This window comes from Erpetoichthys calabaricus, chromosome 4 (assembly GCF_900747795.2).
Source record: "Erpetoichthys calabaricus chromosome 4, fErpCal1.3, whole genome shotgun sequence".
Lineage (NCBI taxonomy): Eukaryota > Metazoa > Chordata > Cladistia > Polypteriformes > Polypteridae > Erpetoichthys > Erpetoichthys calabaricus.
The window spans coordinates 319,856,951-319,881,987 of NC_041397.2; the positions used below are offsets into that span (position 1 = coordinate 319,856,951).

Sequence of the window (25,037 nt, forward strand, 5' to 3'; positions counted from 1 at the left end):
TATCACTCCTACTGTACTTCTCTGCCACTCCCGACTTCCTCATACAATACCACAACTCCTCTCTAGGCACCCTGTCATATGCTTTCTCCATGTCCACAAAGATGCAATGCAACTCCTTCTGACCTTCTGTATACTTCTCCATCAACATCCTCAGAGCAAACATCGTATCTGTGGTGCATTGGATAAAAGATAATGGACAATAAATTATCAGAGAGTTCAAGAAATTAAATTAAATGAGAATTTCCTGACCAACCACAACATACTCGTGTGTGATATCTCCATCTCAAAGGTTTGACATTACAACCAACAAGCAGCATCTCATAGCCCAAAGAAGAACACAACTACCTCTCACAAGTCTCTGGATCCGACAGACTCTTTAGATTTCACATAATTACCTTCCAGCATGCAGGCTTTTCTTTACAACACCTAAACTCCTTTTCCTCTTCTTTCCCACTACTTCTCTTATTCCAAGTCTTCCTCTCCTAGCTGTTTTTAATAACCCAATGGTACTTCCAGAATAAGAGGGAAACATCTCAGAAGCCCTCCTGGGTTAGAGAAGTCATAGGATAATGGCACTGTCCCTTTGGTAGATCCTTGTAATAGCTCTAAAGGACCTCAAAAGTGCTGATTGTTCAGATATCATATCCCATTCACCCTTTCAGGCAACTATCAGAGGTTAATACTGGATGAATATATCTCACTGGTAAACAGTCTCTCACTACCCCTCCATTATTCTAGACTCCAGACATCTTTGCCAGGGTACCAGCCAATCCACACTATCCTTTATAACATCAAATACCAACAACAGTGTCTCATGACTGGTGTTTCTTTTTATGTGACTCAATTCAATGTTTCTTTATATTCAATCAGATATCAGTGGAATCAGAATTAGAGGAAAATAAGAAGATTTTTAGTGATCTGATCCTCTGCATTGAAGAAACTCAGAAGAAATTGGTTGATAGGATCACAGAACAAGAGACGAGAGAATCAGAGAAGACTGAAGGAGTCATGGAGCTACTGGAGAAGGAGATTGAGGAGCTGAAGAAGAGAGATGCTGATCTGAAGGAGCTTTCAGACAGCAAGAACCATGTCCACTTCCTGCAGGTGAGAACAACGCTTCACAGGAAATATGAGCAGACTGGGCTGTGTGGGACCTGAGAATATTTAAAAAGAAATTTAAAAGATCTGAGGAGTTTTTACAAATGGCAAGAACAGGAAATTCATTGCAATGCTGAATGTTTCTTCATATCCCCCTAATATTGAAAAATGTAGAAAAGTCTCTTGAATTTCTTCTTCCAGCTGCACTTGTTTCATGTATTTACACTTGTCTTTGACAGGAAATAGATTTGCATGAAATTTACGCTCAGCTAACTTAATTTGAATTGATGCCACCTGACAATAGATGCCATAAACTCCATGTATATTTGTAAACACTACTGACATGTCACCTCCTAGTACCTTTATGCCAAAACACATCACAGGCACTATATAACTCCACTTCTCACTAGCCTTCTCTACTCTGCCCAGCTGAAGATGGTGATGAGCACACAAATACTCTCAAGTCTTCATCCAAAATTACACTTTCTAGTGCAGACCTTCCATTGTTTAATTATATTGAAGATCTTTCTTGCTTTGTTGTATAATTGTTTATATTTAATTTCAATTAAATTCGTCTCAGAATTCAAGTCAGTTCTTCACCTGTCTGCCCATCGTACCCTCAGTCCTATTATCTATAGTCTGATGACTCGGCTCTCACAGAGTCCTGCATGAAAAGCTTATTGAAAGTCAAGTCGATGATCTCTTATTTCCCACTACACTGAAATACTCTTGTCATTAATCTATACTAATAAAAGGCAAAGCCCTCACTCACTGACTCACTCATCACTAATTCTCCAACTTCCCGTGTAGGTAGAAGGCTGAAATTTGGCAGGCTCATTCCTTACAGCTTACTTACAAAAGTTAAGCAGGTTTCATTTCGAAATTCTACGTGTAACGGTCATAACTGAATCTTACTTACGTACATATATACGTCCATAGCTTGCAGCTCAGTCGCCGTGAGAGGCGGGATTGTGTCCTGCGTCCCCCGGCCTCCCACGTAGTTGGCTGCCTGCCTATTTTACACGTTTGGAGAACCGCCAATGCCTCTTAAACATCTTAGATTCACAGGTGACGATTTGAGTAGTGGACACTTTGATGTTTATGAATGTTTCAACTCTCAAAAGCTGGATGCGAAGTTATTGATGAAACCGGTTGTATGCTTACAACGCTTGACAGACGCCGAATGTCACTTCAACACAACAAGTCCTGCAAATACTAACGTAATTGAAACAAACCATGAAACTCAAACCTATTATGACAGCAGCAATCCAAGCTGTGAGAAAACAGTAAAAAGGAGGCGTGTCAGACGTCGTGGTACAATTTCTGATGCAGCTAGACGGAAACAGCTTTGTGACACTGCCGCCAAATACTCACAGAAAAATCCACAAGTTAATAGACAAGCTGTTGCTAAATACTCACAGACAAATCCACAAATTCATAGAGACGCTGTCGCTAAATACTTGCAGGCAAATCCACAAGTTCATAGAGACACTGTCACTAAATACTCGCAGGCAAATCCACAAGTTCATAGAGACGTTGTCGCTAAATACTCGCAGGCAAATCCACAAGTTCATAGAGACGCTGTCGCTAAATACTCACAGGCAAATCCACAAGTTCATAGAGACGCTGTCGCTAAATATTCGCAGGCAAATCCACAAGTTCATAGAGACGCTGTCGCTAAATACTCGCAGGCAAATCCACAAGTTCATAGAGACGTTGCCACTAAATACTTGCAGGCAAATCCACAAGTTAATAGAGACACTGCCGCTAACTATTCGCACACAAATCCAAAAGTTAATAAAGCTTCTGTTTCTAGGTACGATCCCAATAATAAAGACCAGCTCATAAGAAGACAACAGGTTTGGCTCAAAAAAGCTGATTGTGGATTTGCGTACAGCCACCGAAACTTTGTAACGGCACGGGACTTCAGGTCACGTGTCTGCAAAAGAACCTAATTGAGGCAACTATTTTTACTGGCAGTGGCTCAGGGGAGAGAGTTTTTATTCCTTGCACCCCCGTTATACCCTCTGATCTCCAAATTCAATTCAAACGCCTCCAATTTCCAGTAAGGCTCTGCTTTGCAATGACAATTAATAAGTCTCAGGGACAGACCCTACAAAAGGTTGGCATTGATCTGAGGCACGATTGCTTTTCACATGGCCAACTGTACGTTGCATGCTCAAGAGTAAGCTCAGCGCACAGCTTGCTCATATTACAACCGGAGGGCCGAACTGACAACTTGGTATATAAAGAGATCCTTAACAAATAATTATTGGTATATTTTCCCTCAGTTTAAAAATGTTTTCTTTTCTTCTTAATAACAATTTTAAGGCAGTACTTCGCCGCTGCGAAGTGCGGGTATTTTGTTAGTAACCCATAAATGAATGAGGAGATCTCCCCATTTAAATCCAATTTGACTGTCCGTGACACGTGTGGCGCTAACACACAACGTATTTTACTGGTTTGTCTTCTGTGTCTCTGTTGTGTCATCCTAAATGTGAACCTTGTATCTCCCTGGGTTACTTATAAAAAATGGAAGGAATAAGGCAGGCATTTTGGGCAGACAACAATAGTGGCAACCTCTGTCCAGTATGGTCAGTTGTGATGATTTCTGGTAGGTTACCATGGTGATTGATGCCAACTTACAGTTAAATAACGAACAGAATAAAACACAACATTTACTGGTGATGAAACAGACGCTGACCATCTAAGACCAGAGAGAAGATTGTCTCACTCAGGCATTGAATCCTTTTTTGTTTTGGAAGTAGTCACTTCAAAGAATTTTACAACATGGCTATTCCTGAACTGACGCAGTACATCAAGAAATGAACAGGACAGTTTGGAGGATCGAGATTGGGTGAGCTGTATACAGTTGTTTAACTCTGGGATAGCACATCTGGAGACCAGCAGAAAGACCACCACTTCATATCAGAAGCAACCAGAATTTGTGGACGTCTTGTGTTGTCTGCTGTCTAACATTTTTTCCTCATGTGTTATTTGTATACTGTATGTGTTGGGATGTGTGGTTACAGATCCGGTCTTTATCTTTATATTAATTTCTTCTTCATATTTGATCTATCAGCATAGCAGGAAGGGGTCCAAGGTCAATTTGAGGTTGACTTGCATTCCAAATTGAATACATCACTTAAAGCATAGTGAATTATAGCGATATCATCCAGGATAGGGTGTAGCATTGTACACTAATCAATTAAAGATCTTCAAACCAATGTTTCTTTTTGTTGGTCCTCTCTGAAATCTCATCCTCTCTTCTCTCCCGATGCAGACTTTCGCATCTTGCTGTGTCCTTCCTGCTGACGGAGACTCGCTCAGCTTCACCCTCACTCCTGATTTCTCTTCTGAGGACCTGAGAAAGGAGCTGTCATGTCTGACAAAGTGTGTGGAGAAGATCAGCCAGTGGGACATCATGACACTGACATCAGGTACAGCATCTGTTCTGTTGAAGACAAGAGTGATGATAAGAGGACATTGAGTGGTGAGATGCATGAAGAAGGCCTGCTCTTTAACATTTATTTACCAGCCTTTGATCAAGGATGTTTTATTATATACAGTGACCTCAATAATATTTTGGAAAAACACACATTTTCCTTGATTTACTTCTCTGCTCCATAATTAAAGTGAACATTGCACACTTTCATTTAAAAATTGCATACATTGCATATATTTTGGTCACACCATGTAGAGATGACATTTTTTCAACATTATTTCAGGGCACCATAATGTCTGGATACAGCAATGGCAGGTCTATTAAAGCTGTTCTATTTAGGACTTTGCCACATATCCCTTGAATTCAATGACTGCTTCAAGTCTGCAATTAAAAGACCTCACCAGGTGCTCAGGTTCTTCTCTGGTGATACTCTACCAAACCTCTAATACAGCCATCTTCAGCTCCTGCTTGTTTTGGGGGCTTGTCCCCTTAAGTTTTTTCTTCAGCATATGGAAGGCCTGCTCGATTGGATTGAAATCAGGGGACTGGCTTGGCCATTCAAGAATTTTCCACAGTTTAGGTTTGAAAGTCTCCTATGTTGCCTCAGCAGTATGTTTGGATCAACATCTTCTTGAGGGACGAAGCACCATCCAGAGAGTTGGTCCTTTTCAAGCTCCTGAGAGTCCAGCCTCTCATACAACTCATCATATGCCTTTTCTTTAACCTTCACCACCTCTCACTTCACCTTGTGCCTTATCTACTTGTACTCTTGTCTACTTTCTGCATCTCTTTGACTATCCCACTTCTTCTTTGCCATCCTCTTCCTCTATATACTCTCCTGTACTTCCCCATTCCACCACCAGGTTTCCTTTTCCTCCTTCCTCTTTCCAGATGTCACGCCAAGCACCCTTCTTGCTGTCACCTTTACTTCATCTGCTGTAGTTGCCCAGCTGTCTGGTAACTCTTCACTGCCACCCAGTGCCTGTTTTACCTCCTTTCTGAACTCAACCTTTCAGTCTTCCTTTTTTCAACTTCCACCATTTGATCCTTGGCTCTGCCCTCATTCTCCACCTCTTCTTGATCTCCAACGTCATTCTACAGACCACTTTCCCCTGCCACCACTTTGCAGTGTTTAATTTCCTTCAGATTGACTCTTCTGCATAGGATGTAATCTACCTGTGTGCATCTTCTCCACTCTTGTAAGTCACCCTATGTTCCTCCCTCTTCTTAAAATACGCATTCACCACAGCCATGTTCATCCTTTTGGTAAAATTCACTATTACCTAACCTCCTTTATTCCTCTCCTTGACACCATACCTACCCATCTCCTCCTCATCTCCTCTGTTCCCTTCATCAACATGCCCATTGATATCTGCTCCAATCACCACTTTCTGTCCCTTGGGTACACTGTCCATCACTTCATCCAACTCACTCCAAAAATCTTCTTTCTCATCCATTGCACACCCAACTTGTGGTGCATATGTGCTAAAAACATTCATCATCACACCTCCAATTTCCAGCTTCATAATCATCACTCTGCCTGACACTCTTTTCACCTCCAAATCACTCTTGACATACTGTTCCTTCAGAATAACTCCTACTCCATTTCTCCTCCTATCTACACCATGATAGAACAATTTGAATCCACCTCTGATCCACCTGACCTTACTCCCCTTCCATTTAGTGTCTTGCACACACAATATATCAACCTTTCTTCTCTCCATCATATCTGCTAACTTTCTCCCCTTACCAGTCATACTGCCAACATTCAAAGTTCCTACCCTCAGTTCCACTCTCTTTACATTCTTTCTCTCCTCCTGTCTTCGGACACGTCTCCTCCCTCTTCTTTTCCTTCTTCAGCCAACAGTAGCCCAATTTCCACCAGCACCCTGTTGTCTAACAGTACTGGTGGCGGTCATTTTTAACCCAGAGCTCGACCATTCAAGTATGGTAATCTGTATTGTTGTCCGCATATTGATCTAGCACAAGTTTTACACCAGATGCCCTTCCTGACCTAACCCTGGTTTGTGCATCAGCATTGGCTGGGTTGAGCAGATGTTTCTCTACACCTCAGAATTCATTGTGCCATTGCCATCAGCAGTTCCACCATCAATGAAGAGAAGTGTGCCAGGACCTGTGGTAGCCATACATGCCCAAGCCATAACATCCCCAGCACCGCCATGTTTAACAGATGAGGTGATCTGCTTAAGATCTTGGGCAGCTCCTTGTGGTTTCCACACTTTGCTCTTATAATCACTCTGATCAGGTTCATCTGTGACTCATCTGTCCACAAGACATTTTCCCAGAATTCTGTAGGCTCTTATTCTGTGTTTTCCACAAACTAATCTGGCCATCTTGTTTTTGTGGCTAACTAGTGGTTTGCATCTTGCAGCGTGGCCTCTGGATTTCTGTTCATGAAGTCTTCTGCTGATAGTTGTCCTTGACGCTGATCCATCAAACAGGTGTTTGGGGCATTTTCTTTATCATAGTGAGGATTTTTCTGTGATTAGTAGTGCAGGTCTTCCTTGGCCTACTAGTCTCTTTGCAATTACTGAACTGACCAGTGTGTTCTTTCTTTATCATGATATTCCAGATACTTGGTTTAGGTCTGAATGGTTTTATTCTTGTTTCTCAGCCTCATAATGGCTTCCTTGACTTTCGCTGGCACAGCTCTTGTCCTCATGTTGAACAGATCCCAAAGGGTAGAAGGAAGCCAAAGTATCTTATGAAGCAGTGCAACACACCTGAGGCATCACAGACAGCGGTGACATCAACTGTCCCAAATAGTGAAATGGGGTTACCGTGTAGAAAAAGTGTTGTCATTTCAACATGCTGTGATCGCAATTTGTGCAAATCCCCTTGAACGAAAGCCGACAATGTGCACTTTAATCACATCTGAATTGTTTGATCTGTAAGTCTAAACTGTGGAGCAGAGGGGGCATTCAAGGAAAACTGTGTATTTGTCCCAAACATTATGGAGGGCACTGTATATTTATAAATGTGTATGTCTGTATGCTGAATGCTGTTTCTGCATTGCTGTCACACTGTCACATTTTGCACTTTCACTGCTTGCCATTTTGTGGTTTAATATATCTGCAGTGCATTTGCAGTACATCTTTAAATTAGCTAACATTGCAAGGTATCATCTTCACAATCTCCATTATTCTTTTTGGCTTTTTTTCAGGACGTAAGGCTCCAGTTTTCACCCTACAGCCTCCTGAACCTCAGAGCAGAGAGGAGTTTTTACAATGTGAGTTTGTGCTTTGATTGAATAGATTATCACAATAGAAATCATTTCTGTTTTAATATCTCGGGTCAGAGTTATAGTGCGGTAACCATCAGAAAGTGCAGTGTGAGTGCTGTGTGACTGAGAAGCTGAAAGTGATGGGGGTCCTGAGACTGCTGCATTATGGGATACAAAAGACCAGGAAGTGAATCACTAAAGCAGTCTGTTGGACGAGACTCTCTGAAGTGACTGGTGAATGAATTAAAACACGCACCAAATAAAATTCTGCCGACTACGCCAGACTTCCTATCAGTCAACTCCTACCTTCATTGTTCTTTTTCCTTTTTCTTTTGTCTCATTTATTTGTTATCACTTCCTGCTGTTTTTTATTTCTGTTGTCTAGCCTTGCCTTTCTGTTGTTTGTCTATTTCAGTTATAATAATGATATTAATAATTTATTTATACAGCACACTGTATGCAATAAAAAAACAAATATATATATATATATATATATATATATATATATATATATATATATATATATATATATATATATAACTTCCATTAACAAAGTAAGTACACCCCATTATATTTTTTTGTTTTTAACATGTGGACATATCAAAATTTGATCTCGGTTTAATCAGTATTTACAAATAAGAGAGAAGTTGTTGAAACAAAAAGAAATGAATATTTTATTTTGCATTAATTTACTCAAAGTAAAGTGAACAGATATGCCACTTCAATCCATGGAGAAACTACGTCCCCCCGTTGTCTCTTAAGAGCTAGTATTACCTCTCAAGTATGTTTAGGTTCATTGTCGTGTCGAGATTCAGTCCTGTCACATTATCCTCAAGCGCCCTCTAGTAACAATGAAGAATTCATAATGGATTCTATACTGATGAGTTCCCAGACCCGATTCACCAAAGTAATCCCAAACCAGAGCATTTCCACCAACATGCTATGCAGATGGAATCAAAATTCTGTCTTTGGTGTTTGCTAAACATGTCTTTTGGTACTGTGGCCAAATATCTCTATCTTAGCTTTATCTGTTGGGAGCACATAGTTCCCAACAGTCCTCGGGCCTCATGTATAAATGTTGTGTACGTCCGTTTCCATGCTCGCATTGCGATTTATAAAAATTAAACTTGGAGTAAAGCCACGCACATTATCACACTAGCTCAATCCCTGGCATGCGCAAGTTTTCGGCTTGGTTTTACAAACTGGTGGCACCCAGAGTCAATGCAGTGCTGTTTGTTCCTATGTGGCTTCCCTAAATTTTTTAGATTCACATCCCCTATGAAATACACTGAAATTAACCGCATATTGTTTATAATTTTAAGGCATATGATTGTAATCAACCTGTAACAATAGAATGGTGCACTGAATGGCCAAACTATTCCAAATACCATAGCTGCTTTAGCGTTGTCATTGTCAGTGCACCACTCAGAGTATTTAACCCACTGTATCTGAGTGTGGAATCACAGCTCTACAGCAGCTGATCGGATTATCGGGATACAGCATCAAGCACACGCTGCCTCAGCCATGCACAGTCTATTTGAACTTCTCCCACAGGGCAAATGCTTCAGAGCCTTTCCTGTAGGGACCTTGCGCTTCAGAAACAGTTTCATCCCAAGAGCTTTAAACGCACTCAATCAGTCCATCAAGTGCTCCTTGGAGAACTGTTTGTACTTATAAGTACAATTATCTCACTGTAAACTTGCACTACAGTTATAATATTGCACAACCTGAGCCACTTTATAAAGCGCATACAGTATGTACATTGAATGATGACGGTTCTTAAATTTTAACTTGAATGTATATTCAGACATAGCCAAAAGTATTAGTTTATAAACAAACCGCAATTTTATGTGAAATAAGTTATAGCTCACTAAAGTACTTGGCATCCAACATTCTTTCCTCCACAGAGCAGGCACTTTGCTTTGGGTTCACAACTTCACTTATTTTAAACATTAAAACAAATGAAAAAGGAAGGGAGAAAATCATTGTCAGTCCTTAGCAGTTAAAAGACCTCATTGGACTGTCCTGACATCTCCAGCAGACTGATTCGTCTAACGAGCGTCACTGGGGTCTTCAGTCACTCAGTCCATTTGAATGGAGCAAAGTCTTAACTCAGCTGTGTTGTGTTATTGTGTGCCTCAAGCTGAACTTGGATAAGAGAACAGGAGTAAAGGAAGAAAGTCAGAGCCAAGCACGGTCAAGGTAAACTGTACAGGACCATCTCCAAAGAGCTTCAGACTAGAGCAGCTAATATTATCGAGATGTTTAAGGTCCATGGGACTGTAACCAACTTTCCTGGATGTGGCCACAAAAACAAAAATGACCCCAGATAGGACAGAAGGAGAGTTCAAATGGAGGTAGAATGAACCAAGGAAAACACCAAGATGCATTCAGGCTGACCTGCAAGATTCAAGTCACTTCATCTGTTGACTCCACTACTGAAAGACAAAACAAACAAAAAAAATGATTGCAGTTTTCTAAAATGCACATTGTAGAGCAACTGGAGAAGTCCTTTGGACTGATGAAACTAAAATTAGATCACAGTAGCTTTGTGTCCACAGAAGACAAGATGATGTGTTCAAAATAATAAATAAAAATATGAAAAATGGAGGAGGCTCATTAATGTGATGCACTGAATCTGAACATCACAAAGCTCTGTCTCCGGTGCAAGTCATGGGTCTGCCAAAACATAGAAGTAAGACCACCCAAATATGGTGGAAATTGCATTGGAATGTTCTGAAGTGGTCTACTATGAGCTCTGAACTGAATCCAAGTCAACATCCATGGAAAAACCTGGAAATTACAGTTTCCATCAGACCTCAAGAAGAGTGGGTCAAGTGGAGTAGAAATCTCATCCAGAGCCACAGGAAGTGTATGATGGCAGTTCTCACTTGGAAACAATGTGTTATAGAATATTAGCTGAGGGTCTCAATAATTGTGTTTTCATTTATTTAACTTTGTACGTCTGAAATTAAAAGCAAAGAGTCTGCTATGTGGAATAAAGAAAGGGGGATGACAATTACTGTGGTCAGCTTACACTTATTAGACAGAAAATTGGGATTGCGCAGGTACACTCCACACACATGAGCTCTTAGGGGATGAAGTGGTGAGAGTTAGCCATTTAGAAACAGTGGGTGATAATGGGGGCAGAATAACCAGCCTATGAAGAGCTGGGAATGACCCTGCTGTTTACAAAAGGAGGCCTAGGGAACTTTTATGACTTGAGAGTCAGGACCTTGAGATAGATAGGTATGTTAGGCAATATAAGAGAGAGAGAGAGAGAGAGAGAGAGAGAGAGAGAGAGAGAGAGAGAGAGAGAGAGACAGACAGACAGACAGACAGACAGACAGACAGACAGACAGACAGACAGACAGACAGGTAATCTATGTAGAAAATGGTGGTTCGTAACTTTTCCTGAAATAACAGAAATCCCTCATTTTCAGAACACACCGTGTCCGTGTCACATTTTCAGAATGTCAGACATTTTCCTCACTGACTCATCCTCAGGTTTAGTGATTTGTGTCATTCAATCAAATTCAATAAGTGACTCGGTGATCGGTGAGCAGCGGCTGATCGTTTTCTCAGTCTGATTCATTCAGATTAGCCAACTATCATGGCCATGGTGGGTTTACATTGAAGTGATTTTGAAAACGGCATCGTCAGACTGGTCTAATCCAGTTCAGGCTCCACTGTGTTAAGTTAGGTGCTCTCACAGTCACAGACACACAAGGCCAATTCTGAGTTGCCAATTAACCCAACATGCACATCTGTGTGACATGTGAAGAAAACAAGGAGTGACATGAAGAAAAATGCAGAACTGATAAAGACTGATAATGACTGGGCTCCAAATTCAGAGTCGAGATGCTGAGTCTGTGAGGCCGCAACTCCAACCAATCGGTCATCATGCAGTCCTGAATCGAGTTTTGACAGTTCAACTCCTCTTCTTCACATTCCTTATTATTTTGAATCCACACTTTTTAATTTTAACGTCATTTCTACTAAATGCATAATCTCCTGTACTGACTGAAGAGCTTTCGCTCATTCCATGATGGTTTTCCTCATGAACTGCACATTTCTCAGAAATCAATGCCATCTTGTTTCCTGGCAAGTAAATTATCAAGCTGTCTTTCACGAGTTTTATGAAAATTCATTACAAATATTTAATTCTCAGGCAGTTCGTGTTTCGTTATTTTCATTTTCATATTCTGATAGCCCTGACCTGCAGGGTAACCCCTAAATATTTAGTAGACCACTGGAAAAAGAAGAGCAGTACACAACCTTAGGGTGGTGATTGATGAGCAGCTATCTTTGTCTCTCCACACTTCTACTGTTTCTCGTTCATGCAGGTTCATTCTACAGCATCTGCAAGATCAAACCTTTTCTGACATGGTATGCAGCACAACTTTTGGTCCAGTATAACACTCTGTGTAGTGGCAAGGTTGGCACCAGACTACACTTTGGGCGGGACCGTCCGGGATCGGATTTGACAGCTGTCAGACATGGAAACACAGACACAACAAACTGGTATTTCCAAAAAAATAAATAGTGGGTTTTATTTACATGTGCACAAACAACACAAAAATAATGTCCAAAATCAAAAAAACAGTGAATATTATTTACATTGATTACTTTATCAATGCTGTAGTCTTTCTAAATAATGAAAATGTGATCAGGAAGAAACTACACAAAACAAAGTCTAATCTTCTTTTGGCTGCTCCTGTTAGGGGTTGCCACAGTGGATCATCTTCTTCCATATCTTCCTGTCCTCTCAATCTTGTTCTGTTACATCCATCACCTGCATGTCCTCTCTCACCACATCCATAAACCTTCTCTTTGGCCTTCCTCTTTTCCTCTTCCCTGGCAGCTCTATCCTTAGCATCCTTCTCCCAATATACTCAGCATCTCTCCTCTGCACATGTCCAAATCTACACAATCTCGCCTCTCTGACTTTGTCTCCCAACCGTCCAACTTGAGCTGACCCTCTAATGTCCTCATTTCTAATCCTATCCATCCTCGTCACACTCAGTGCAAATCTTAGCATCTTTAACTCTGCCACCTCCAGCTCTGTCTCCTGCTTTCTGGTCAGTGCCACCATCTCCAACCCATGTAACATAGCTGGTCTCACTACCGTCCTGTAGACCTTTCCTTTCACTCTTGCTGATACCCGTCTGTCACAAATCACTCCTGACACTCTTCTCCACTCATTCCACCCTGCCTGCACTCTCTTTTTCACCTCTCGTCCAAAATCCCCATTACTCTGTACTGTTGATCCCAAGTATTTAAACTCATCCACCTTCACCAACTCTACTTGCTGCATTTTCACCATTCCACTGATCTCCCTCTCATTCACGCATATGTATTCTCTCTTTGTGGTCCTACTGACCTTCATTCCTCTCCTCTCTAGCGCATATCTCCACCTCTCCAGGGTTTCCTTGACCTACTCCCTACTCTCACTTCAGATCACAATGTCATCAGCAAACATCATAGTCCACTGGGACGCCTGTCTAATCTCGTCTGTCAACCTGTCCATCACTATTGCAAATAAGAAAGGGCTCAGAGCCGATCCCTGATGTAATCCCACCTCCATCACTCCTACTGCAGACCTCACCACGGTCACACTTCCCTCGACATATCCTGTACTACTCTTACGTACTTCTCTTCCACTCCCGACTTCCTCATACAATACCACAACTCCTCTCTTGGCACCCTGTCATATGCTTTCTCCATGTCCACAAAGATGCAATGCAACTCCTTCTGACCTTCTGTATACTTCTCCATCAACATCCTCAGAGCAAACATCGCATCTGTGGTGCATTGGATAAAAGATAATGGACAATAAATTATGAGAGAGTTCAAGAAATTAAATTAAATGAGAATTTCTTGACCAACCACAACATACTCGTGTGTGATATCTCCATCTCACAGGTCTGACATTACAACCAACAAGTCCAATGAATCCCAAAAATATTTATAAGAAAAGAAAAAAGAAGGTGTATATAGAAGAAAAACAAAAAAGTGCTCTGCTCATCCAAAACTATATAAATACCTCCACTTAAACTAAAAAATATCTAGGAGATAGCTATATTTATATTCAAAACAAAACCCACACAAATACGGCACATGCTGCTATACAAGGTTATTATAGTTAACGAAAACTAAAATCAAAACTGAAACTATTATTAAAAGAACCTTTTTGTAAACTGAAATAAAATAACAAAAGTAAAATGAAAAACTAAAACTAAATGAAACTATTAAAGTAATTGGAAAGACTAACTGAAATAAAATAATAATTTACTAAACATAATTTTAGTTTTCATTTTTGAATTAATTTTCTTGCTGTTAGTTTTTAACCCTTATAACATTTACCTCTAAAACTGAAAGTCATGCAACCCCGAGCCGCCAGCACATATTCATCCAGCGATCAGAGGCCTGTGACGGAGGGCGGCTGTTCACACATCATTTGCGGTGACAGAGCAAGCTGAATATGCAGGTAAAGCGTGTGGAATAGAAAGGGATTTACGTGCCTTTCTTTGCACTTGTTGTATATCAAGATGTAATTCAAACGCCTGAAATCGTAATGTGCTGCTCAACAAAAACTTTTACCAAATGGACAGAAAAATCACAAGTGAGTAACGTTTTAGTTGACTTCTTAGGTGCCTGCTTTTTGTTGACAGTAATTCACCTGCCACTTTGTACTCGAAGTATACAAAGTATAGAGAGAGTATACTAATCATGAAAAAAATTCGACCTCAACATTTTGATGAATCTTGACGTTTTAGAACTCCCTGATTCCAAAAATACCATTTACTCGAATGATGTCTGTGTGTGTGTGTGTGTGTGTGTAAACATGATACAGTATCTCAAAAACACAAGATAGATGGATGAAATTCGTCATGTGGTTGTTACACCAGAATTGTAGATCTGTATAAAATTTTGGGCCAAATCCATTAACTGGAAGTGGTCCTTTACCTGAGCACATACTCGATTTTTTGTATTCATGCAGCTGCAGAGTTCGATTTATTCAACTTTACTTTTACAATTGTTCAATATATTATTAATTTGATTTGTTGTTGATGGTTCTTTAATGTACATAATATAATAATTGTCTTGCAGTTTACTCCTCAAATATCCATCCCCATATCTGAGTACAGGGCGGCACGGTGGCACAGTGGTAGCGCTGCTGCCTCGCAGTTAGGAGACCCGGGTTCGCTTCCCAGGTCCACCCTGCGTGGAGTTTGCATGTTCTCCCCGTGTCTGCGTGGGTTTCCTCCGGGCGCTCTGGTTTCCTCCCACAGTCCAAAGACATGCAGGTTAGGTGGATTGGTGATTCTAAATTGGCCCTAGTGTGTGCTTGGTGTGTGGGTGTGTTTGTGTGTGTCCTGCGGTGGGTTGGCACCCTGCCCAGGATTGGTTCCCTGCCTTGTGCCCCGTGTTGGCTGGGATTGGCTCCAGCAGACCCCCGTGACCCTGTGTTCGGATTCAACGGGTTGGAAAATGGATGGATGGATGGATATCTGAGTACACGAGAATGTCTGGGGGAGACCACTCCCGATTTTTGAAAATAAAACGGCACTGATCAAGAAACTGACAAGGTCATCATACAAGATCAGCATGTTGTTGCTGACACATCACTTTTGCTTTAAAAACTTCATTTAACAATGAAGCGATACAAACCTTGTAAAATTCTTGAGGCAAAGAGAGTCTGCCAAGTGATGAAAAGCTAAACATAATAATGTGTTTTTGTATTTATGCTACATTTATTAATTTATCTTTTTTAGTTAATATTCATCATGCTTAATATCTGATATTGTGACAATAACCCAGTAGCAGAATTATGCTTTTAAATATCTGTCCCCATTTTTTCAATATTTCTCTCTCTCTCTCAAATCAGATAGTTGAAATATCATATTCTTTTTGTTCTTAACATCAGCCATGTCATACATATTGCATACCAGGAATTTTTCCTGCCTTGCATCCAAACCTGTTTGGGTAGGCTCCAGGCTTCCTGTGATCCTGCTCTGGATAAACAGGTTTAGATAATGTATATATTGTTCTTAATCTCAGATGCTGTCTCTGTCATTTTGTGCCCCTGTATACACCTATCGCCTACTCTTGCTCTTCTCATTAAGGGTTTACTGTTCTTATGGTGGGTTATTCAAGTCTCACTGCCCCTAACCTTCACACGACATGCTTGTTTTTCTTTGTTTCCCTCAATACAACTAGGTGGGGTCTGCACACTGATTCAAGCCTAAGAGCCTTGTTCTTCCTTAGCCCCCATGATTTTCATGGTCACACCTGTCACAACACAATAAAATCTCTTTTCTTCTTTTTTATATCTTTCCAGGCCTGCAGGTGCAAAATTCTGTCTTTAAATTGTGTGTGCCTGAGATATGGCTGGTAGAAAATAACAAAACCCAGTGTTTGAGATTTTTGAATGCAATATTGAAGGCATTCGTTAAAAGCACATTGTTGTTGGAGCAGGATATGTTGTGTGCTGTAGACATTTAGAGTAGAAAACCCTCACACCTTAAAATTCACCAGTTTCATTACAAATTGGCCCATTCTGGGCAATAAAAGAAAAAAGTGCCTACAGTCAGCACACCACATTTGTTCAGCACAAATGACATAGAAAATATTTAAACAATTATACAATTGTGTAAAGTTGTTCATATTCAATAGCTGGTTTTGATTATGCTTGTTTTTATCAGACAAATACAAACCAAATAGTAAAGTGTGTTGTGTAGTATAGCAAGCTTTAACTAACATTAAACTCATATTATATCCAAACCTGTTAAGTGTATAGTTAACGCTATTGTAACTCTTTAACCATACTATAATTACAAAAACTAAAACTGAAACTAATATATATAAGAATAAAATAGAAATATCTTTGTAAAATAAAAACTAAACTAAAACTAAAAATACACAATGAAGGAAAACTAAAACTAAACTGAATTTCCAAGTAAGGTCAGAAAAAATACAGAAATAAAAACTAATATAAAAAGGCAAAACTATAATAACTTTGGTGCTATACTTTCTATACTGTAAGCTAAGCTGTACCAACCACACCCTCCACCCGACTGAGTCCAAAGACGACCCCTAGAGGCAGGAAGTGCCTCTTATACTTGCGAACCAATCCGGCATCACGCCACTCCCTCACGCCATTACATTCTGCACAGGTGCTACGCTCAGCCTCTGGAAGACATTAATTAAATAGTCTAGTGGCCTCGCGTGCGTATGATTGAGCACAAACATGAGCGCATCCCCCCCGATGCTCTCCAACCAGGTAAACCGATGCCCCCCTCTGGAAAGTATATTCGTTTTCTCATTACTTTTCCTCAGGATTTTATTCTGAGATCCCCTTCTCACAACTAATGCATGCATGCCTAGCAAACTAAACCAAACCAAACGCTCCCCACTTATTAACTGTGCTATAATGGCAGGTGGCTATAGAGACGTTCGGCTGGATTGACTGGTGAGCACAGCGTCTTCCAGTAGGCCTGAACTGGAGGTGCGCCTAACCCATTACATGCATCCCACTACAGGAACCCGCTAAAGCCAAAGTTAGAAATCCTTGCAGAAACTCACCCCCCCACACTTGGACAATTTAAACAGGTAAGTGCATAAACATTTTTTTTTCCTATGAGTAAGTCGTTTTAGCACTACTCTTGGAATTTTCCCTTTAAAGTGGTAATGCCCGGCATGTGGATTACCACATCCATCCGTTGGTCTTGTCGCTTCTGGACTACTGCAACTCGTTTCTGGCAGGAGTAGCGCATACGCTATCATGCCGGTGCAGATGGTCTGGAATGAAGCAGCCAAGGCGGGCACATGTCACCCCTCTCTTCAGGGGCCTCATGCATAACGCTGTGCGTTCACCAACTTCCATGTTCTTCCACTCCATAAATCCCGGTCAGCGTGAAAAGTAACGCACGTGCACACGCCTGCTGTCACTCCCCAAACTCCCCCCAGAATTACGCCTCTTTGAATATGCAAATCAACATAAATAGTCCTTAAGCTCAGCGTTCTGTGAAAAGGCAATGGCAAAAGCACGAGGGAAAATAGAACAATTTCAGCGAACATCAAGTGGAGGCAAAGAAAAACGTACTATTTGTTATTTTAAACAGTGGTATAAACAACAAAAGGAAGTTGATCGAGTGACATAGAGTGTCAGAGAAACTTGAAAGCTCAAGTTCACAAAGTCGCACAGTTGTCAGATATCAAAATCGCCATGAAAAGGCGAGTCGTAGCCCACCGTCTGAGTTTCATATGAAAGCTTATTAGGGTGCAGAGAAAAGAAAGAAAAACAGGGACACAGTGGGAAAAAGCTCGAAATGTCAACTTTAATCTCGAAATTTCCATTTTAATCACGTAGTTTTTTTTTTGTCATTAAAGTAGAACATCATAAACTTCATCTTAAAATCATTCAATTTACTAGTTTCTCAAATCCCATTGTAACTAAAGTAGCACATTAAATGCTTTGTTTTGTATGTGTTCTTCTATGTGCTCTATGTGTGTGAATCACTACGTGCTTCTCAAACGGCCTTTCTCTACTTCCGAGAGGACACAGAATCCATTTCATTTTTGATATTACAGCTCTCTGAATAATTAACATACTGAGATGTATACATGATATCACTTTATGATGATAGGAGTTAAAGCACGTTATTAAACATGGGAACACGGTGGCGCAGTGATAGTGACAAACTGGCGCACCATCCAGAGATTGTTCCTGCCTCCCGCAAGATGCTTGCTGCGCCGTGCGTGACCTTCGATTAAATAATTTATTGCAGCTGTACTGTCTCTTTCAAACGTACTAACCTCCAATTCCTGTCCTTACTTTTCTTTCTCCAAATACCCAATCGCCACACAATCAGCTCTGTAATAGACGTTAAGCCATCTGTAAGATGAGAACGACGATTCTTCAAAACTTTTAAGGAACATTGAAATATCTTCGTAGTACATGTTTAATTATTCTGTCCTTCCAGTGTCACGCCAGTGCCAGCAAGAATACAGCGCGAGGCAGGAACAATCCCTGAACGGGAAACCAGATCATCGCAAGCGATGTGGCACCGTGTCCTTACATATTTAATTATTTACTATATAGATTATTTAAATGATGTTAACATTTTATCTGTATAATGTAATAAACATACTTTGCCGCATTTCATCTTAAAAATTATATTGTCATCATATGTAAATACGCGCTTTATAAAGTGGCTCAGGTTGTGCAATATTATAACTGTATCACAAATTTACATTGAGGTGATTGTACTTATAAGTACAAACAGTTCTACAAGGAGCACTTGATGGACTGATTGAGTGCGTTTATAGTTCTTGGGATGAAACTCTTTCTGAACCGTGAGGTCCATACAGGAAAGGCTCTGAAGCGTCTGCCATATAAGAGCAGTTAAAATAGACAGCATGGCTGATGCAGCGTGTGCTTGATGCTGTATACCGATAATTCTCTTTCCGATTAGCTGCTGTAGATCTGAGATTCCACACTCAGATACAGTGATATAAATACTCCGAGTGTTGCAATGTTAGTAATATGGAAAAAGATGATCCGCTGTGGCAACCCCTAATGGGAGCAGCTGAAAGAAGAACAAGAAGGTGTAGTGAGAGTAACAATGCTAAAGCAGCTATGGTATTTAGAATAGTTTGGCCATTCCGTGGACCATTATATTGTTACAGGTTAATTACAATCAGATGCCTTAAACTAATAAACAAAACGGGCATACACACCATTTATACATGAGGCCCCTGGTCAATACATTGTCATTCAGTAGCAGCACACATTAAAATTCAATTCATTAAGTTCAAATGATGCCAGTCTATGGAGTATTCAATGGGTCAGCACCTGAGCATATGGAGACACAGCTGATGTCCTGTGCTACTCCTTCTCACCCACTCAGGTCTGCCAGGTAACAGCATCTGGTGAGGCCACCTATCTATCTATCTATCTATCTATCTATCTATCTATCTATCTATCTATCTATCTATCTATCTATCTATCTATCTATCTATCTATCTATCTATCTATCTATCTATCTATCTATCTATCTATCTATCTATCTATCTATCTATCTACCAGTCCACCTGAACTCTGACCCTGGCTGTGACCTTATGGCGTTTATTGTAATTGCAGAATTTTATTTTTAATTCCCACAGATTCCGTCCAATCAGATGAGCACTTTACATTTGAGTCTCGTCAGCGCAGCTCCTGATTGGTTCTTGTTAATTGTCTGTGCTGTACCCCACCCCCAGTCTTCCAGATGTCCTCACTCATTTTCTTTTGTCTCTCTTCAGACTTCTGTTCACTCACACTGGACATCAACACGGCACACAGACGCCTCCGTCTGTCTGAAGGGAACAAGAAGGTGACATGTGAGAGGACAGTCACCGATTATCCTGATCATACTGACAGATTTGACCGCTATGTCCAAGTTCTGTGCAGAGAAGCTCTGACTGGGACTCGCTGTTACTGGGAGGTGAAGTGCACTGGACACTGTGTGGTGATAGGAGTCGCATATACTGGTCTGGGCAGGAAAGGAGAAGGTGTGGAGTGCTGCCTTGGAGACAACGACAAGTCCTGGTGTTTGCTGTGTTCTCATTCCAAGTACTCTGTGCGTCACAATGACAAGTGGATTGTAATCAATGCACCCTACAGTCCCAGAATAGGTGTGTATCTGGACTGGCCTGCTGGCTCTCTGTCATTTTATAGCGTCTCACACACAATGACCCTCCTGCACAGTTTCAACACCCCCTTCACTGAGCCCCTCTATCCAGGGTTTGGGCTTAATTATAAGTCCAGTATAACAATCTGCCCTCTGACACCAGGTGACCACTGACCAGTACCCTCTAAAGGTCACCTGATATTACCTCAAGTGCAGGTCCTCTTTGTGTTTGTAGTTTGGGGTCAAAATCAATTTTATTGGATGGGTGTGGGAGTAACACTTCAGTGACTGAATTTGGGGATGAGAATGAAAGGCGAGTGCAGCTGTCAGGGTCTCCATTGTTATTGGCTTTGAGTAGCCAATCAGGTGTGTGTGACATAGTGAGGGGTGGGGACACCTCAGACCTACAAATACCAGTCTGACCAGCTGGGATCACTATTGATTCACAGCCACATGTCCTTTAGACTGACACAGTAGTACTTCTTTGGCCCCTAGCTGTCATTAAGTAAGTCAGGCGAGTTGTCCTGCTGGAGCAGCACTACTGAAAGGCACTATATAGACTAAGTATCAAGAGCTCTTGTATAGTGAGTATATGTAGGAGCAAAGAGTGACAGATGTGACTAGAGTGTTGTCCTCTCACTAGACATTTTGCACCCCTCCATTGGTCACACAGGGGCTCAATCACTTCTGAATGAACTCACTGTGATTGTCCAAAGATGAGGACTCACCGGTCAGTCAGATATCGGGCATACTGACAGAGTTTGGTGTTTTACTGAGTCACATGATGTTACCTTAGAAATTACTTTTCATCTCCTCCTTCTTGTTATCAGATTTGTCACTACTGGTATCGTGGAAACTCCAACAGCCTCAAAAAATGAATTCTTGATCAGCTGACACACACTTGTGTGTGTGTGGGGGGGGCTTTGCAATGGATGAGCACTCATCTAGTGTTGGGCCCTGCCTCGTCCACAAACCTGAAATAGAAAAGCAGATAAAGAGAAAGAGAAGAGAAGAGAGAGAGATAAAGAGAGGGGATGGACAGAAGAGGTCAGTGACTGGTCAGTCGCCAAAATACTGCTTCTTGTGGCCACTCTAACTTTAACACAGAAAATTAGATAGATAGATAGATAGATAGATAGATAGATAGATAGATAGATAGATAGATAGATAGATAGATAGATAGATAGATAGATAGATAGATATGAAAGGCACTATATAATAGATAGATACAAAAGACACTATATAATAGGTAGATAGACAGATGGATATGAAAGGCACTATGTAATAGATAGATAAATAGACCGATATCAAAGACACTACATAACATAGATATGAAAGGCACTATATAATAGATAGATAGATAGATAGATAGATAGATAGATAGATAGATAGATAGATAGATAGATAGATAGATAGATAGATAGATAGATAGATAGATGTGAAATGCACTATATAATAGATAGATAGATAGATATGAAAGGCACTATATAATAGATAGATAAATACAAAAGACACTATATAATAGGTAGATAGACAGATGGATATGAAAGGCACTATATAGTAGATAGATAAATAGACCGATATCAAAGGCACTACATAACAGATAGATATGAAAGGCACTATATAATAGATAGATAGATAGATAGATAGATAGATAGATAGATAGATAGATAGATAGATGTGAAAAGCACTATATAATAGACAGATACAAAAGACACTATATAATCGGTAGATAGACAGATGGATATGAAAGGCACTATATAATAGATAGATAGATATGAAAGGCACTATATAATAGACAAATAGATACAAAAGACACTATATAATAGGTAGATAGACAGATGGATATGAAAGGCACTATATAATAGATAGATAGATAGATATGAAAGGCACTATATAATAGACAGATAGATACAAAAGACACTATATAATAGGTAGATAGACAGATGGATATGAAAGGCACTATATAATAGATAGATAGATATGAAAGGCACTATATAATAGACAGATAGATACAAAAGACACTATATAATAGGTAGATAGACAGATGGATATGAAAGGCACTATATAGTAGATAGATAAATAGACCGATATCAAAGGCACTACATAACAGATAGATATGAAAGGCACCATATAATAGATAGATAGATAGATAGATAGATAGATAGATAGATAGATAGATAGATAGATAGATAGATAGATAGATAGATAGATATGAAAGGCACGGCACTATATAATAGATAGATAGATAGATACAAAAGGCACTATGTAATAGGTAGATAGACAGATGGATATGAAAGGCACTATATAGTAGATAGATAAATAGACCGATATCAAAGGCACTACATAACAGATAGATATGAAAGGCACTATATAATAGATAGATAGATAGATAGATAGATAGATAGATAGATAGATAGATAGATAGATAGATAGATAGATAGATAGATAGATAGATAGATGTGAAAGGCACTATATAACAGATAGATTGAACTTTATTTAGATTGAAATTAGGCTTTTTGCAGAAATTAATTATTTAAAGTAAATTTATATTATAACAAACTACAGACCCTTTGAAATATACACCAGAAAGACTAAGAAGAAAGAACATTTCTGATATGGCCATTCCAGTCCCACAGAGGCCCTCTACAGTCGTATTGCTGTTGGTATAAAGGAGCCTCTGTTGTTTTTCTTGACAAACTTCTGCTGAATAATGTGTTGGCTGAATGACCTCAGTGTCATTGTGCAAAGCAGGAATTTAAAACCTCAAAGCATTTAATGAATATTCTTGAGAACACAAACATGAAATTAGAAATGGAGAAACAAGCGGGCAGTCAGACATTTGGCGATTTTTATGAAAACGACTCAGGGGTTCTACTGCAGTACAGCGGTGCCCTCTAGTGGACACTCGCCATATTAAACATGTGGTATATCTCAGTAGTAAAGGTGGGAAGAAGTATAGCATGCACTATAAAAAAATAAAGATTAAAACTTGAACAGATGTATTTAATTGTTATTGCTAGCTAATATCAATTCATTTTTTACATTAATGAGAGCCCAAAAGTGTGAGGCAATCACACAGTTATATGACTTTCAGAGCTGTGACACTCTTCTGTAGCCAAACTGCTCACAGTAGTGGTCACTTTCCATATTACACACCTGGTAAAGCTCACAAGTAAAGATTTGGCAATCTAAAAAAATATTAATATTGACAAAAACCTTTAAAGATAGGGATATTTTTAGGTTATATAAGATTCCATTTGGTAAAATAACATTTGTTTTCATTAATGCTTTGTTAATAAAGGTTAGGTATTTTTGAAAGTCAAATGGTCTTAAGTGAGCTTTAGTTTTTGTCCCAATTTTTTTTGAATTCCTTAATTAATTTAAAAGATTTTTAAAAAGTAATTGGTACATTTGATATTTGTTAAATCTGTTCATTTGATAAATTCTAATTAAATACCTCTGATCATATCTCATGTTTTGTATGTTCTGTATGTGTTGAGCCTTGGTGGTCCTGGTATTTTGTGACACTGCATGCTGCAATGTAGTGTAAGGATGGTTTGCTTAACTGAACTTCTGAAAATATTCTGACTCCTTATTGATGATACATTTATTAATAACATTGTAAAAGTCAATATATATATATATATATATAATATATATATATATATATATATATATATATATATATATATATATATATATATATATATATATATATATATATAAATAATTTATTTATTTATTTATTTATTTTGAAGAATACTAGGGGGCTCCGCCCCCTGCTCTCTTCGCTCACCCACCCCTGGGTTTGGTTAACCGGATATACAACTTTAAGAGATTGTTATTTTCATGGGAATTGTTATATATGCATTATTTTCACTTTTACTTTAAAACTTAAGTTAAAACAAAATTTGGAATGAACTTTTCTTCAAGATCGCATTGAATTTTGATTCCATGCTTAGACTTACATTGTGACAACGCAACGTATAAACTGCCTGTGAGTGAATATCGTTTCTTTCTCTCTAATAAATAAAATTACTTTTCTGCCAAAAGCATTCACACGACTGAGAGATTAGATGATCGTGGTCTTGTTTGAAAATATTTGTAAGTATGGCGTGACTTGAAAGAATCTCTGTCTCATGGGACTTCATACCGTGCCACCATTTTTTTGAATCTTTTAATTCTCGCTGGCAACACGAATTAGATGATCTACAAGTCTCCGACTTAAAGTTTAAATCCAAACAATATATTCAATCTCTTTTCGCTGTTCCGTTATTTCACCGAGTAATAATTTCCGTTGGTTTGCGCTAATGTGATCTTTCCTATCCTTTATTGAGACTTTGGAATTTTCGTACTTCCATTATCTCTAACCTGTCTCTGCATGTGTACTGCGCCAGCGTTTTTGAATTCTTTACGATGTTCTACTTTGTCATCTACTCTTTGTCCTTTATTTCCAGCCCTGGGCCTGATTAAATGAAATGTCTTCCTCATGGGGAGTATAACGCTGCTTGCGTTGTGAACGCACGCTAAGGAGTTGCAGTCGGATCATGTTGTCTTGCTGCTGCTGCTA

The 25,037-nt window shown here is 39.6% G+C and overlaps 2 protein-coding genes across 15 annotated transcripts in view; one reads left to right on the forward strand and one right to left on the reverse strand.

Moving 5' to 3' along the window:
- LOC114641130 (tripartite motif-containing protein 16-like protein) overlaps positions 1-25,037 on the forward strand; it is a 353,855-nt gene that overhangs the window by 176,322 nt on the left and 152,496 nt on the right. The window contains exons 5-6 of one of the 11 annotated variants that reach the window (XM_051925862.1): positions 7,728-7,793; positions 20,097-20,679. The exons of 5 other annotated variants lie outside the window; for them this stretch is intronic. In XM_051925862.1, coding sequence (XP_051781822.1) covers positions 7,728-7,793; positions 20,097-20,638 — 608 coding nt within the window. In that variant the 3' untranslated portion in view covers positions 20,639-20,679. Of the gene's footprint in view, positions 1-7,727; positions 7,794-20,096; positions 20,680-25,037 lie in introns of those variants that run through there. 5 more of the 11 variants (XM_051925857.1, XM_051925863.1, XM_051925861.1 and 2 more) reach the window with 5 other exon arrangements.
- Positions 1-25,037, reverse strand: part of LOC114641128 (tripartite motif-containing protein 16-like) — a 377,528-nt gene that overhangs the window by 143,512 nt on the left and 208,979 nt on the right. The gene's annotated exons all lie outside the window — the stretch shown is intronic.